The 17,227-nt window shown below is 31.9% G+C and overlaps 1 protein-coding gene and 1 non-coding gene across 2 annotated transcripts; one reads left to right on the top strand and one right to left on the bottom strand.

Moving 5' to 3' along the window:
- The first annotated feature begins 6,197 nt into the window (after window positions 1-6,197).
- Window positions 6,198-6,304, top strand: LOC121208269 (small nucleolar RNA R71). The gene has a single exon (XR_005903234.1). It is a non-coding gene; the product is annotated as a small nucleolar RNA R71 (small nucleolar RNA).
- A 7,601-nt stretch (window positions 6,305-13,905) lies between these two features.
- LOC121204958 (calcium-binding protein KRP1) lies at window positions 13,906-14,574 on the bottom strand. The gene has a single exon (XM_041075843.1). The coding sequence runs from the start codon at window positions 14,397-14,399 to the stop codon at window positions 14,058-14,060; it is 342 nt and encodes a 113-aa protein (XP_040931777.1). The 5' UTR covers window positions 14,400-14,574; the 3' UTR covers window positions 13,906-14,057.
- Between the last annotated feature and the right edge of the window lie 2,653 nt (window positions 14,575-17,227).

Raw genomic sequence — 17,227 nt, forward strand, 5'->3', positions numbered from 1 at the left:
CTTGTTATTAGATAAACAACATTTGTAAAGTGATTTTTGGTAAAATTGTTAATTAGGGATTAAATTGAAAAATGTGAAAATTGTGTTAAAAATTTGAAATAAATGAAAAATATGGGCTACTATGGTAATAAGGGAAATTCGGCTAGAATAGGTAGGGACTTAATTGCATGAATTTGTATTTTATGAGCTATGGACTAAATTGTAAATATGTCGAAATATTAAGGGAAAAGTGTAAATTTTCCATAATGTGATTTTTGGGCCAAATTGAATAGAATGATAATTGATTAAGTTAAATTGATATTATATAGATCAAGAAAAACGAAGTTCGGATCTAGATCAGGGGAAAAACTAAGTATTGGACTAGTCGATTCATTTCGTCGTTTTTGTGAATCGAGTTAAGTTCGTATGTTAATAAGCATTAATATAATTGTGTTTTAAATGCTTTATTATTGAAATAATTTTGAATTTGACCTTACGGATATGTTCGACGAAGATTTGGTAATGTGAAATCCTGATTGAACCTTAGAAATAGATCAGGATACAAATGGCATGTCATTGGGGTTATGTGTTTGGGTGCTGGTCCGTAAGTCCTACCGGTGGCTGAGTTATTTGGCATGTGTTGTGGATTCTCGTTAGCTTTTGTGAGCAACACTATGTAACTACGTCATGACCGTCAGCTTGTGTGAGTAGACCCGTTGATAGCTCGAGAGTGAGCATTATATGAGATATGAGATTGAGATAGCTTTGACTATATATTGGCACTTAAGGTGCGAGATTCCCGAGTATCCAATAGTATTCCAAATGGTTCAATGAGTATATCAAAGATATGAAACGGTGAGAAATAGATACGTATCAGTACAGGTATGTATAGAAACTATATAAGCATTGAATCTATGAAAGTTGTGATTTCATGATTACTTATGTGATTGAAAATATGTTAACCTTATGATTTAACAATTTTGTAGTATATTATATTCATACTACTTGATTTGTGATTGAATGGTGAGCTTTACTTATTAACTATACGAGCTTAATAAGCTTTATAGCTTACTCTGTTTACTTTTTTGTATTTTATAGTTTTTATCGAAGCTAGCTCAGATTCGGTGTCGTTAGAGATCTCATCACACTATCAAGCTTTCACTTTGGTACTTTTGAACTTATGTGTTTGGTTATATGGCATGTATAGGAGTGATGGTCATTTTGGTATATATGTTAGTAATGGATTTAGCCATTTGAGTTGGCTTGTAAATGATAAATGGTTTGTTATGTGTATAGCCATGTAATTTGGCTTATTTTGACATGTTTGGTGATGTATGTATATATGTGAAAAAGGCCTTTTGATATGTTATCTATAATTGTCATTTATATGCTTGTTGTGAATTGGTAATTGGAGTATTGAATGATTGTATTTGAGATTGGTATGCTTGTAGTTTTAGGTAAAGTGATGCATAGTTGAAAGTGACCATATTGATGATTTGAGAATGTGAATTTTGATATGAAATTGAATGACTTATTGTGATACTTGTGTATCTTATGATTAATGGTATAGATTTAGCATGAATTAGGCTTAATTGAGATTGGTTGAAATGCCTATTTATGCAATGTTATATGCTATCTGGTTTGTGTAGGTGATTGAAAGTTTAGGTGAGAAAAATGGCTTGGCAAATAGCCTATTTTGTCTACACGGGCAGAGACACCTACATGTGTCTCAGTCGTGTATGAAACACAGTCAAGTGACACGGCTGTGTGTCCCCTGATGTTTAATTAGAAATTAAGTCAGTATGCTCCACACGGCCCAGCATAGTGGTGTGTGACTTGGTCGTGTGGCATAAGTCAGTATACCCTACAGGTTTGGCACGACCTAGCACAAGGCCTGGCAAATGGGCGTGTGAGGCCATTTCGAATGGCACACTAGCTGGTCACACGGGCGTGTGGTTGGTCGTGTGACCTAAGTCAGAGAGTTATACGGGGCCAGATACGGCTTGGGACACGGCCATGTGATTCCATTTCAAATGTCCGTACGGCCTGGGACACGGGCACGTCTTTGGCCGTATGAGACACATGGCCAGGCCACACGGGCGTGTGTCCCTTGTATTTTGTAAAATTTTCTAAGTGTTCCAAAAATTTCCTGAGATATCGATTTAGTCCTGAACCACTTTTAAAGCATGATTTGGGCCTCGTAGGCTCGTATTAGGGGCAATGTGATTGATTATGAATGACTTATATTTGAAATTGATAATTGAATGAGAAATGTATGTTCAATTGTGTAATAAATTTGGTAATGTTCTGTAACCCTATTCTAGGGATGGATACGGGTTAGGGGTGTTACAGGTTTAAGAGATGTGATTTTGGTGGTGATTGAATAGTGAGAAAATGAGGAAAAATTTTAGGGGTTTTGTGTAACGCCTCAAAATTAAGGTTAAAATTGTTCAGGTTAGCTGGTTGGGGTTAGTAGTTCGGTTAGATTGTTAAGTTTGTTTGTGCGCTTTAGGAGGAAAATGAGTTTGTTTTTCAGTGACTAGCTCTTTGATAGCTTACCTTCAGTTTTAGGCTCGAGTCCATGTGTATGCAATGTGAGAATTTTTTTTATAGAATTTTTGGTTTTAATTCAATTCTACTCATGTTATTCTATTTTTCCTCTCATTCTTTCGCATGTTGCCATCTTTTTCTTCCTTTTTCTGTTTCATTTTTTTGTTCTTTTCGGCAATTGTGTTTTTTTTTGTATCTGTTTGGTCGTACATTAAAGCTTTGCTTTCAGTTATTCAATAGAGGAATTGCGTGATTAGTTTGTTTAAGTGTTGAAACGTGTAAGTGCCTTTGAATTTTAGTTTGGTTTTCTGGATTATTTATTATTGTTGATTAAGGTTTTAAAATAGTTTGTGTAATCTTGTAATTAAGTTTTAGTTTGGTTCAACGGTGGGAAGTGATCGTTTTTTGGTGCTTGTGAATGTAATAAGGTGTGATTTCCTAAACATTTGTATTTGAAGTGATTTTTCTGTGTATTTTCGTGGTTATGCATCAGGTTTAGGGGTGGTTTTGAGCCATATGGGCAAGTACACGGGCATGTGCCGTGCACCGTTGGTTTACACGATCATGCATCGTTTGGAAATTAGGTGAGTTTTGCGACACACGGTCTGGGTAGGTCACATAGGCTGGTCACATAGTCGTGTGACCCTTGTTAGGAAGATTTTGTCAATCGCACACGGGTGTGTTGTTTAGTCACACGGTTGTGTATCTCAGCTACACGGCTGTGTCTTCTTTGCTTCAAAAATTATGCTAATTTTGGTTACAAATGCACATTGAGTTACACGGGAAGCTCATATGGCTGTACGACTCCGTCACACGGGCGTGTGCCTTTTTCACATGACCAAGTTTACCCTCACATGGGCTGGACCCTCCCACACGGCGTGGTCACACGGTTATGTGGCTTTATCTTTTTACTATTTTTGTATTTTTTTCCTTTTTGCAAATTAATGCGATTTTTACCCTAAATGATCCCGTGTTAGTTTAAGTTCTGTAGAATTGTATGAGATCTTGATTTTGTTGAAACTAATTATGAAATGCTATTTGTATATGTAATGTTGTATTCATAAGTACATATTTTATAATGGGTTTTTAATTATGTTATTTATAGAAGTTTGGATGCAATAAATATGCTTTGCTGCATTTAGTGGACTGTAGGCATGTGAATTCCGGTTTTGTTACTCTGGTTATGAGGAAGTTCATTTCTATATGTCTGTTTGTATATTGTGTACATACTTTTGCATTTGCATAAAACTAGGGTTTTGGTTGTGAAGAGAAAGAAGTCTGTTTTAAGCAATCAAACTGCAAAATTATTCTAAAAGTAGTACATCTGCAATGTATATTTATATGTCGGCTCAGCTGCATATCTTTGTTTGAGTGGCTGAGACCCACTACCGTGGTGTGTAAGGTGGAGGGGCCTATAATAGCCCTTTGTGGTGTGTAGGGTGGATGGGCCTACCATAGCCCAATTGTGGTGTGCAGGGTGGTTGGAGTAGTGTTTGGTTGGTTGTATGGGTTTTTGATCTGTGCATTCATTACACATCTAAAAATATGATTGACAGAGTGAATACTAAATAATATGTTTGCGTACCATTTGTTAATGGAAATAAAATTCGTAAATGGGTTACCAGCATGGGAGTTTCGTATGTCTTTGGTATAAGTATGTTTCTTAAATATTTGTTGTGTTGCTCTATTTCTGCCATTTACTTATGTTTCAGACTCACACTGAACTCGTGTAGCTCATCCCTTTAGTTTTTCCCTTTAAAGTTGCCTCCCGAGAAGCGCTTATTTAAAGTCTAAGCTAGACTTACCTTAATTTCGCATGGTCACTGTGATTTGAGGAGTTGAGACTCCTCATCCCTGCTATCAATTCTATCAAAATAATGTTAGAGTCGAGTACTATTTACTTCAAAAGTTCCAAATACAGTGTGTGTTACCTCAATTGTATCGTATGGAAAAATATTCAATACTGTGAAAGGAGTTGCTCTGTCCGCATTAAACTTTGAAGTGACAACTCGAGGGTCTGTTTTATCCAACAATACCTGATCCCCGACATTAAAGTGATTTGACTCATTCTTAAATTCGACATGTTGTTGCTTCTGCCCCTCATTTCCATAAGCCCGCCATTCATCTAGTTCATCTATCTGTAGCATTCGTCTTCCATAGATGGTTCCATTGTTAGTGCATGAACTAGAACGTGGCTCATTTATGCTTCTTGAAAATGTTTCCTGAAGAGTGATTGTTTCGTCACCTACATGAAGCGTTAGGTCACCTGTACCAACATCAATGATAGTTCTGAAAGTTGCTAAAAAGGGCCGACCTAGAATTAAAGCTAAGTCACTATCTTCATCAATGTCTAGAACAACAAGGTCGACTGGGAATACAAATTTATCAATCTTAATGAGTATGTCCTCAACAATACCCCTAGGAAATCTAATAGTTTTATCTGCCAGTTAAATACTCATCCTAGTTTGTTTAGGTTTCCCAAGACCTAGTCGTTTGAACATTTTATAGGGCATGACATTTATACTTGCCCCTAAATCGGCTAAAGCATTATCAATATTTAAACTACCAATTAAACAGGGAATAGTAAAACTCCCTGGATTTTTCAACTTGTTAAGTAGTTTGTTTTGTAGAATCACTGAGCAAACTGCATTTAATTCCACATGCGACGAATCATCTAACTTCCATTTGTTTCCTAAAAGCTCTTTTAAAAATTTTACTGAGTTGGACATCTGCGAAAGAGCTTCAATAAACAGTAAGTTAATATGCAACTTTTTCAAAAGTTTAAGAAATTTACAGAATTGTTCATCTGTGCGGTCTTTCTTTTTCGCATTAGGGTATGGCACGCGAGGTGTATATTCTCTGCTCACTGGTTTTTGTTTATTCTGGCTTTTATCCACCTTATCTTTACTTACCATGCCTTCTTGCCTTGGTTCTATTTTGGAATCAACTAACCCTTCTTCATTTCGAGCAGTAATCGCATGGAATTACTCTCTTGGGTTAGACTCGGCGTTGCTAGGCAAGCTACCTTGTGGTCTTTCTGATATCAGCTTAGCAAGCTAACCTATTTGATTCTCGATCCCTTGAATCGACGCTGTTTCTGACACCGAGATGAATTTCGTTAGCATCTCTTCAAGGTTCGGCTTCTTTCCCTGCTGGTAAGGTGGTTGAAAGCCTAGAGGGGGTTGTGGTCTTTGATTGCCTTGACCACCCTAAGAGAAATTGGGATGATTCCTCCAACCTGCATTGTAAGTATTACTATAAGTGTTATTCTAAAGTCTAGAAGTGTTACCCATATAGTTGACTTGTTCGTTCGTATTGCTAGGGTCGTAGGCTAGGCATTCTGGATTATTCATTCCTCCTCCACTTGTGTCACATTGCATCACCGAATGTATCTACGAAGAGACACATAAACCATCAATCTTTTTATTTAAGAGCTCTATCTGGTTTGATAACATGGTGACCGTGTCGAGGTTGAAAACACCAGCGGCTTTGGTTGGCTTTGTCCTCATGACTTGCCACTGATAATTATTCAGTGACATCTCTTTAATGAACTCATAAACCTCCCCAGGTGTTTTGTTATTTATGGTTCCACCTGCAGCTGCATCGACCATTTGCCTAGTTGAGGGGTTCAAACCGTTATGAAAAGTTTGAACCGTAGCTATAAAGGTAACCCATGGTGAGGGCACTTTTATAGTAAGTCATTATACCTCTCCCATGCATTGTATAAAGTCTCTAAATCCATCTGCACAAAGGAAGAGATATCGTTCCTCAATTTGGTTGTCTTAGCCGGTGGAAAGTACTTTAGTAGAAACTTTTCGGTCATCTGTTCCCAAGTAGTGGTTGAACCTCGCAGTAGGGAGTTCAACCACTGCTTAGCCTTATTTCTTAGCGAGAAGGGAAATAGCCTTAGGCAAATGGCGTCATCAGAAACGCCATTGATCTTGAAAGTGTCGCAATATTCCAGAAAGTTGGCCAAATGAGTATTTGGATCCTCATCTTGCTAGCCATCAAACTGAATAAACTGCTGGATCATCTCAATTGTATTTGGCTTCAGTTCAAAATTGTTTGTAGCGATGGTAGGTCGAACAATACTCGATTCAGCCCTAGTGAGATTGAGCTTAGCATAATTGTACATAGTACGAGGAGCAGGATTTTGATTTACAGGAATTGCAGCAACCACAGGAGGTAGTGGGTTATTCCGATTTTCAGCCATGTCCTCGGTAGTATTGGTAACGTCCTCGTGTTCTTCCTCTATATACTGTAAGCTCCGCCTTATTTCTTTACAATTTCTACGAGTTGTACTTTCATTTCACTATCGAATAATAATGGTCTTGACGAATTCCTTCTAGTCATAAACTACAGAAACCTGCCAGAAGCAAATAAAAGAAAATTTAGTAAATAAAAATAAAAATAAAAATAAATTGCAATAAAAATAAAAATGGCTAAATTAATAAAAACAAGCGTTCCTAATATCTTAGTCCCCCGACAACAGCACCAAAAACTTGATGATCGTTTTATGAACCACTAAACTAGACTACGATCACGACTAAGGCAAGTGCACCTATCGAATGGTAATATAGTTATGGTGAGTCCAAAATATCTTATCCACAAGGACTAAAAGTACTAGTATTAACTTTCTTTCTATTATTTAGCCTAAAATATAAGGGGTTTGTTTTAATTTAAAATTAACTAACTAATTACCTACTGCACGAGACAGAGAGTGAAGAAAATAATCGAATAAACCAATAATAAAAGCAATACACAAGGAAGAATCCACCTAGACTTCACTTATTATTCTGACTCTGAATCAAACGATTTATTCACTTGTCTTGATCCATAAAAATCCCTAAATTATGTTAATATCTCTTTCGAGACTAAGAACAACTAACTCTAGGTTGATTAATTTAAATATATTTCTAATTAAAACCCCTATTGTCACATTAACTCGATTTATGGATTCCCTTATTAGATTTGACTCTAATCCGGCAGATTTATGTCGTTCTATCTCTAGGATGGCATGCCACTTCGCTTAATTATGTTAGATCTACTCTTAAACAGGGATTTTTGCTCCACTGAATAAGCACATCAATTTTGAACTAATATCTTGAAAATATTAAAACAAGTATTAAGAACTCATAATTAAGAACAAGAACAAGTATTTATCATTAAATTTAGAACATTAAATAATAAGATCCGTATTAGGTTTCGTCTTCCTAGGTATTTAGGGAATTTAGTTCATAATATAAAAGGAATACATCTCAAATTTAGAAAAAACAACAAGACATGTAAAACCCAAATAAACTTTGAGAGAAATTTGAATGGAGATATTCAATCTTGACGTGGATCTGCTTCTGAGATGATTCCAACTGCTTCCTTCGAGTAATTTCTGCTTTCTGCTCTGCGTGTCCCCTTAGGTCTTCTTCTAATATGTATTTATAGACTTTAGACTACTCAGAAACCCTAAAAATTGGCTTTTTTCGTGTATTTGGAAAACCGAGAGCTATATCAACACAGGTTGCCACATGGGCGTGTGACCAGCCCTTGTGTATCACACCGGCATGTGCTCAGCTCGTGTGGAATTCGTCTTGGCCATATGGATCTTTCAATCAGCCCATTTTGTCCGTTTTTAGCCTATTTTCTGCTCATTTTGTTCCCCAATGCTCTCCTAAGTAAAAAACATGAAATTAAAGGATTAAGAGCATCTAATTTACTAAATTATATGATAAATCATCCAAAAATATGCTAAGTATAGGATTAGAATGTGTTGCTTTTATGGTTTATCACTTTATCTTTTTACTATTTCTGTATTTTTTTCTTTTTTGCAAATTGATGCAATTTTGACCCTAAATGATCCCGTGTTAGTTTAAGTTCTGTATAATTGTATGAGATCTTGATTTTGTTGAAGCTAATTATGAAATTCTATTTGTATATGTAATGTTGTATTCATAATCACATATTTCATATTGGGTTTTTAATTATGTTATTTATATAAGTTTGGTTGCAATAAATGTGTTTTGCTGCATTTAGTGGAATGTAGGGATGTGAATTCTGGTTTTATTACTCTGGTTATGTGGAAGTTCATTTCTATATGTCTGTTTGTATATTGTGTACATACTTTTGCATTTGCATAAAACTAGGGTTTTGGTTGTGAAGAGAAGGAAGTTTGTTTTAAGCAATCAAATTGCAAAATTATTATAAAAGCAATACATCTGCATTGTGTGTGTGTATATATATATATGTCAGCTCAGCTGCATATCTCTATTTGAGTGGCTGAGACCCACTACTGTTGTGTGTAGGGTGGACGAGCCTATAATAGCCCTTTGTGGTGTGTAAGGTGGATGGGCCTACCATAGCCCAATTGTGGTGTGTAGGGTGGTTGGAGTGGTGTTTGGTTAGTTGTGTGGGTTTTTGATCTATACATTCATTACACATCTGAAAATATGATTGACAGAGTGAATACTAAATAATATGTTTGCGTACCATTTGTTACTGGAAATAAAATTCGTAAATGGGTTGCTAGCTTGGGAATTTCGTATATTATTTGTATAAGTATGTTTCTTAAATATTTGTTGTGCTGCTCTATTTCTACCATTTACTTATGTTCCGGACTCACACTGAACTTGTGTAACTCATCCCTTTAGTTTTTCTCTTTCAGGTAATTCACGAGTTTAAGCTTCGGACTCGGCACATCGGAGGTCTCAGAAACTTTTTGGTGTTGATTTGGTTTAAATAAGATTTCCTTAAGTTTAGTATGCTTTATTTAAAAATTATTTGTAAGGCTATTATAAAAACTATGGTATGGGTTGGAGTTTGGATTTTTTGTCAAATTATGTGTTTTCGGTTTTGAACAACATTTTGAACGTTACTCGCACAATTTTTAACTAAGCTCTCTGCTACTGCTCCAAGGTTCATACATTTTTGAGAAATAACCTATGGTCTTCTATTAAAAAGTAAAAAACATATTTTTTTGCTATAACACTGGTTTGAAATTTTGGGTTATGATTACCAAAATCTGACGCATTTTGGAACTGTTCAGGGAATACTAATTTGATTTATTTTTGACTTGTTTTTAATGTCAATTAAACACTAATTGCAAAGCATAGGTTTAGTTTTTACTAAATTTTGTTGAACATACAAAAAGATTGACTTTTAAAGAGAAATTTAGAATTAAACAATGTGACTCCTGAAATACGGTCAAAACTCCTTGGTCGGGTTTTGAGGAATTACCTTTTGATAGAAGAAAGAAAGAAGAAAGATGAAGAAGTGTAGAAGTGTAGAAGTGTAGAAGTAGGGCTAGAAAACGAAAGATAAGAAATGAAAAGAAAAAAGGAAATAAAATGAGGGAAAATAAAAAAGAAACAAAAAGAAAAAGAAAAAAAGGTGCAAGAGGATGCCATGTGACGACGCTCGATTGGCCAGCGTTGCCATGTTAATAAAAAATTAACAGCGTTAGATTCGGGTACCAATTTAGTTGACGGAAATAATGTTCGGGTACCAATCTAGGACAAAAAAAAAACCATAAATATTAATATGGTAGAAGTGGATAAATTCGGGTACCAGTTTTATATTTAAATCTACCTTTTATTATAATCTCTATTATAATAATAGTTATATGTAATAGTAGTAGTACATTATATATCATTTATTATTATTTCATTACTGTTTATTATTATATTGATTGAAATATGCTCTAAATCTTTATACTTTTCATACATTTAAAAGTTAGCCTTCTTATAAATTTTTAAAGTTTTTAAGATTTCACGGTTATAGAATTAAAACATAATAACAAATAAATCAACATTTAAGAAAGCCATAATTGATGTTAGAATCAACTAAAAAAATGATAATATTTGATAAATAAAAATCATTAAGAATGTGTTTGAGTGAGGAATTTGTGGCACTCATATAATTTATATTAATATTTTCAAAATTCTAAAATAAGAATTTGCTTATTTGAGTAAATATATAGAAGAATTTTAAAATTTGTGGATAATTTTTAGAAGGGATTTTAATTGCTGAATTCCCTTTTTCAAATTTCAGTCAAAATTTCTAATTATCGCATTACATAATCTGACTTATTTCTATTTCAAATAATTAATAATAATTCATATTTTCTGTTTTTGGTTATATTTACAATGTGGTTCTTTTCCACATTCTTCACATCCACAACTACCTCAATGATTTCCATCTTTAATATCAAAAGTGGTTCCTTTTGAATACAGTTTATCTGACTATTTTTAAATTTATCGAACTTCACTAAGATCGATTCTCGAAACAGTTATTAATTTTAGTTACAAGAAGTGAATTGTTGAAACATAATAAAGTTAAAAATTCTAAAATTGGGATGGCCAACGCATTGGTACCAAGAAATGGACAAGAGACAAACATTAAAACAAATAAGATTATTGGAACCCAAGTAGAGTCACAGAATTGAGAGAATAAAATATTAGAAATGGACATTAGAAAGACGACACTTTTTAGTGGGACGAGAGGGATAAATTTGACCCATTCGTGAGGTGTATCTCGTCACTACCATTTCATGATGTATGGAAAGAGAGAAAGTTCCACATAAAGAGAGTTCTTCTGCGATAGACAAAATTCTTGTAGCTTATTTCTTGGCATATATACGACACTTGGAATAGCGGAAGACATGGGCGGAAAGAAGAAAGAGCAGAATGGTTACATGTGAAGTAGATCATTACTCATTATACCGTGTAAAGATGGTTTTTGCTCGTCTTATATTCATGGGTTGATAGTGAATATAAACTTTCAAAATATAATATATTTATATTTAATTAACTAATTAAACCATATTTATTTCTTAAAAATTTTCTTTATATGTACTTGTTAACTTTTTAGTTGTATTTGAACAAAAACTAAAATTTTGTATAATTTAATGAAATATTCATAGCAACAGTTTTTAATTTTAGGGATTTTTTTAAAGGATGTATTGTTTTGAATTATTTTATTTAAAATTTTAACAATATACCTATAATTTGATATTATTATTAAATAAAACAAATTCAATGGATAATTAAAATTTAAAAATAAATATAAAAATGAGAGAGCGCTATTTGTCGTAAACTTAGTGTATGCACCTTGTTATATTAAATATATATGATATATTTAATATTTTACTATATCTCTAAATCTCCTAACTATGTTTGTAGATTTAAAAACTTTAGTAACAATGTACCAAATATTTTTTTTAGTATTATACATATTCTTTTTACGGTCTATGTTCGGGGTTTGTGGTAGCCTCTCCTAGTAATGTTGTCTCCAAGGTGCGAACGTACATTTTCCCTTTAGGAGTACGATGTACTTTACCATTACATTAAATTACTTTTTGATTACAATGTACCAAATATTGTTCTATATATATAAAGCTACAATACCTAAATAGTTATAATATAATCATATCGACAAATAAATTAAGTTTTGAATAAACTAATCTAGGTAGTTAGTCAAGGTGGTGCTGATTTATCCTTCAACTTATCTTTACTAGTATTGAATTTGCATTAGGAGAATGAGTAATATATGGAACTTTATAGTTAAATCAAATAATTATATTATTGTTATGGATAAAATAATAATATCTAAAAATTTCAACTAATCTTATTTAATTTGGGGCGTGACATAAAAAATATAGAAATTTATCTATAAAATGAAATGGTTTTGAATTTTTATTAATATTTACATTTTATTTTTCAAAGTTTAGTTTGTGAGTTGCATGCATCATGGCTTTTAAACTGGAATTCTACATTGCGTTCCTGCAATGAGATTCTCATCAGCTCACGTATAGGAGCATAATTTTGTATCACTTAACTCCGTAAAAAATAAAGGACAGAAAAATTATCCTTTTCGATCTTTATTCGTAATTTTAAATTTATTAGTATTTTATGTAAATTTTATTGGTATGAAAAAATTAATATTTTATTATTATATAAAAATTGACTTATTGTTTTAAAACTTAATTTTGAAAGCATACAAAAATGATTAGAGATTATCAATAATTTTACTGTACCACAAATTATGAGGTAATAACAAACATACGAGGGTGTACTGAAAATATATCAAAAATTATGAGCGATTACCATAAAATATGCAAGAGTATAAAAAAGTTTATGAGAAAACATCGAAAAATTTATTAAAAATTTTGTTATTAATTTGTAACCGGCTGAATTGATTAAAAGCTTTTAATTTTTAGCTTACAACAGAACCCTATCAGTTATGAATGATCTGATTGCCACACAATACATGCCATTTTAGGGGGGGGGGGGAAAAAGTAAAGTTGAAACTTACCCCAATTCAAAAATCGAAATGTATTTTATATGATTGTCATGATGTATTGATGTACAGTTCATTATAATTAATTAACAAATAGTTGAAACTTGAAAGCAACAAAAATTACTTTTGCCTTGTCATATATAATATACATATATACACACTATATATCACCCACACAAATTTATATCTTTTTTTCCAAAAAAAAAAATCAGATATATGAAAGTAAATGTGTCTGCTCTTATATGCACTGTTTGAATTATAATGAACTGTACCTTTCAATTTCTGATGCCATTAATATTTATTCGAATTTTTCATGTATTCCTTTTAATGTTAAACTCATTTTATTGTTGTTAAAAACTTTGTAACAAAGTTCAAAAATAGACATTATGATTATGTGGTTAAGACGCTCCTCTCAAATTTAAAAAGAAAATCATCCATTGATATAAAACAAATGTAATCACTTTTTTTCTTTTTCTTTTTTTGTGAAAGCGACATCAAATCAAAATGATCAAAAGCCTCTCTCATCTTGTCCTGTTGAAAAGTCCCTGAAATTTCAATGTAAACTTCATTTTGACTTTAGTCCTAATTTAGGGAAGCAATCCTTAGTTGTGTTGTGTACTCTAAGTATATGCCTAATTCAACATTACTTGAATCTTCCAAATTATTATTAGATAAGATTTGGATTAAAATGTAGTCACCTTCTAACCTTAATTACTTAAAATGATCCTTGTATTTTATTTATGAAAACAAATGGATTTAAATTGGTTGGTTTAAGAAAATAATTAAATTATTTTGGGTTAAAGCGGTTAATTAGTATCTTTCAAATAAAAATTAAATTAAAATTCACTTAAAAGGAAGTTTTTTTAAAAAATGGAAATAATAAATAGATAAATAAATCTTCAATTTCAGCAATCAATAATTATAATTACAATAATGGACCCAGATATAAAGTTTTCAATTCCCAATTCCAATAAGAAAAAAAAAACATAAAATAGATTCAAACAAAAGTGAGTGAGTGAGAGAACATCATAAAGCTAATTTTGAGTAATATGCAGTAAAATAAAGCTGAAATCCGGTCGAATGTAGAGATTTAAAAACGTTAATTAATTATTTATTTCTTCTCCAAGCAGAAGGTTTTGATTCCATTGATCAAATTGCAATTCTCTAATACTTCGACAATTTATCAAAAACAAGAAATTAAATTATGAGCAAGGAAAGCTAATTTACAAAAATATATAATATTATATAACATCATATTCTTCCACCCATTGTGTTGATCCGTTGTTATCCATTAACCCAGGGCTTAACCTAAGCATGAGAATACAAAACTCAACCTGGTTCAAAGCACCATCTCCATCTAAATCCCCTTCGCTCAACATGCAAATAATTTCATCGTCCCTCATGTCATGCAACCCCAACATAATGCTATTCTTCTTCAAGCTCTCGAACGTGATCAATCCTCTTTCGCAGTCCATCAACAGCCGGAACCCGTTGCAAAGCTCCCCTATGAACCCTTCCGCTCCTAGACTCTCCATCATCGACGGGAAGTAATCCTCGAAATCCACTGCAATGTCAAGTTCCATCTTTAGGGTTTGATATTGTTCTAACTTGTGGGTTAAGCTAAGTGAATAGGGAAGGTGGAGGAGGAAGAAGAAAGGAGGGGACTATATAAAGGGGGGGTGGGGGTGGGGTGGAGATTAAGGTTTTTCCAGGAAAGAGTGAGTGGACATTGAAGACAATTGAATGTACCGATAAAGAAAAAAAAAACTAGATTTTTATGGTGGCATGGTAAGCTACCCTACTTCCTGGAAGTTGCATGGTGTATGTATACACCAATGATATATTCATTTAGTGTATGGCGTTGGGTTTTTTTTTCTTACCCATTGTTTTCACGTGTGTTCTGGGACAAGTATAACCGTAATTAACGATAAATTATTTCATTAATCATTAGTAAATTTTTTATTTCTGAAATTAATAACACGACACAATAATTTAATATTGTTTGTTAAGAAAAATTTACATGATAATGTATATTATTTTAAAAAAATAATATAAATATAAATTTTAAAAGTGATATTATTAAAAGAGATAATCATAAACTACTAAGAATAAATAAAATTCGAAAAATTCAAGTTAAAGATGAAACATTTCTGCAACTTTCGGTTCTAGCACGTGTTTCCCATGTTATACCATTTATCTTTCAGTTGTTTTCCTTTATCAATTTAACCCCTTTTTTAATATTTTCCCTCCTAGGAATCTTCCAATAATTAGGATAAAACAAATTCATTTTGTTTTGTTTTAATTTGCTTGGCTCACTGGATCTCGAATCTTGTCAAAATAAAGACGCACTTAACCATGGTCCATTGAGGACAAGAGAAGGGCCAATAATTAAATTGATAGTTAAAATTTAATATTAGTCCTTATATTTTGTAAAAATCATGAATTTAATCTCTGTATTATGTGTATAATCATAGATTTAGTCTATATTTTTCAATTGAATCATTATAAATCTAGGGGCATAGCTAAAAAGGGGGCAAGTAATGGCTTTACCCCCTTCGATTCAGTAGAAAGTGTTTTATAACCCTTCCCCATAATTAAAAGATTCAATCTAGTCCTTTTTAACTTTTGATTAAATGAAAAAATAATAATTTTATTCATTTGAAAATTTAATAATTTAATTTAAGTATTTTTAATACAAAATTTTTAGATTTGGCCCTCCCAAAATTTATAATCTTATTAATAATTAATAACTTGATTATATTATTGAGAGAGACAAACACACACTCCGAATATGGACCATAAAACGAATATGAAAAATACAAAAAAAAAGTCAACAATCCTTTTTCTACGATTTTTATATTACTTTTTTTTCAAAGTTTTCATATTATTTATATATGTTTAAAAAGAACAAATTTTATAATAAATATAATTTAGTAAAATGTACTTTTAGATAATCTTATATTTTGTCAACCAAACAACAAAATCTTACATTCTAGCCAAATGATAATATAACATAACCGGTAATGTGCTAAATAATTTTATATTTTTGTAATCTTATTATTAAAGATAATTTTACATTTTATGAATCAAACACTCCCTAAAAATATGTGTCACCCTTTTTAGTCATACTTGTTAAATTTAAAAACTTTATAACATTTATAAGCCCATGATTCCGATTGGATTAGGACATAACCCGGTTGTAAAAAGTATCCTAAATTTGTTTTATTTTTAAAAAAATAAAAAAATTAAAATTATAAATTTATTTTAATATTCACATATATATATATTATAATTTATTTTAAATAAAAATATTTTAAAAATTATTTAATTTAAATTTGGGGCGAGATGAGTTAAACAGATATAAAGTTTAAAAATTATTGCTCAAGACAATTCAAATGGACGAAATCCACCAAACCAAGTACACCACTTGACTCATGAATAAGGTTACCAGCAATGCTTCACATAATCTTCTCAAATAATATCTCCTAGCAATGTTTTTTTTTTTTAATTTTATCAAGAAGATTAGGCCCCAAAATATATCAAAATAGTTTGAAACAATCGAGTATTCAATATCATATATATCATAAAGTAAGGCACGCAAGTAAATTAGGAAATAATCTTATATAATAGATTAAAACTTTAACATGTGGATAATGTAACACTCCTGATTCAGTCTAAGAGTTTCGGTTAAGTCGAAGGCGTTACATTAATCACCAAAGTGATCTTGTAAAGTCATTCTTTAATTGTGTTGATTCTATGAAAATTGTTCTTCTGTTTTCAAGGAAAACATTCATTAATTAAACTGATTTTACTTAGCAATTCAATTACAATATTATTAACGTGAAGTTTGAAAAACGGTTAAAGCTAAAATGACTTTCCAAAACTTGAAGTATTTGTAAAGCGGTGGAAAACATTATTAAGAGTAATAGTTTTCTAAACCAATTGACATGCAATTATCAGAGTATTAATTAAGTGTCATGCTTTAAATTATTAAGCTAAACAATCCCAAACCAAAGACATGAAAGAAATTGTTATAATAAAGGTCGATAATGGTAATAGAATGATCGTAAAAATAAGAAAAAATAAGAACACTTAGATTTTACGTGGAAACCCTTTTAGGAAAAAATCACAGGCAGAGGAGAACAAATTAACTAATGTTGAAAAACGAATGATACAAAAGGAGTTTCAACTACATCTATTTAAAGGTTAAAAAACCCTATTCTAATCAATGATAAATGGAAGAAGTGTAGTTCTATACAGATTCTACTTTTGCAGTATGGTAGATCCCTTATTTAAAGGAGTTTCAGCCTTTGGCCTTTCGCCCCCACATATCCAATTATTTTACCACTGTATTTTATTTCTTTAACAAGTGATGAGATTCGGGTCACACAACTCTAACATAAATAAATAA

The sequence above is a fragment of the Gossypium hirsutum genome, chromosome A01 (assembly GCF_007990345.1).
Source record: "Gossypium hirsutum isolate 1008001.06 chromosome A01, Gossypium_hirsutum_v2.1, whole genome shotgun sequence".
NCBI lineage: Eukaryota > Viridiplantae > Streptophyta > Magnoliopsida > Malvales > Malvaceae > Gossypium > Gossypium hirsutum.

Coding starts and splice junctions, on each gene's coding strand:
- LOC121204958 (XM_041075843.1), bottom strand. CDS start 14,399: ATGGAACTTGACATTGCAGTGGATTTCGAGGATTACTTCCCGTCGATG.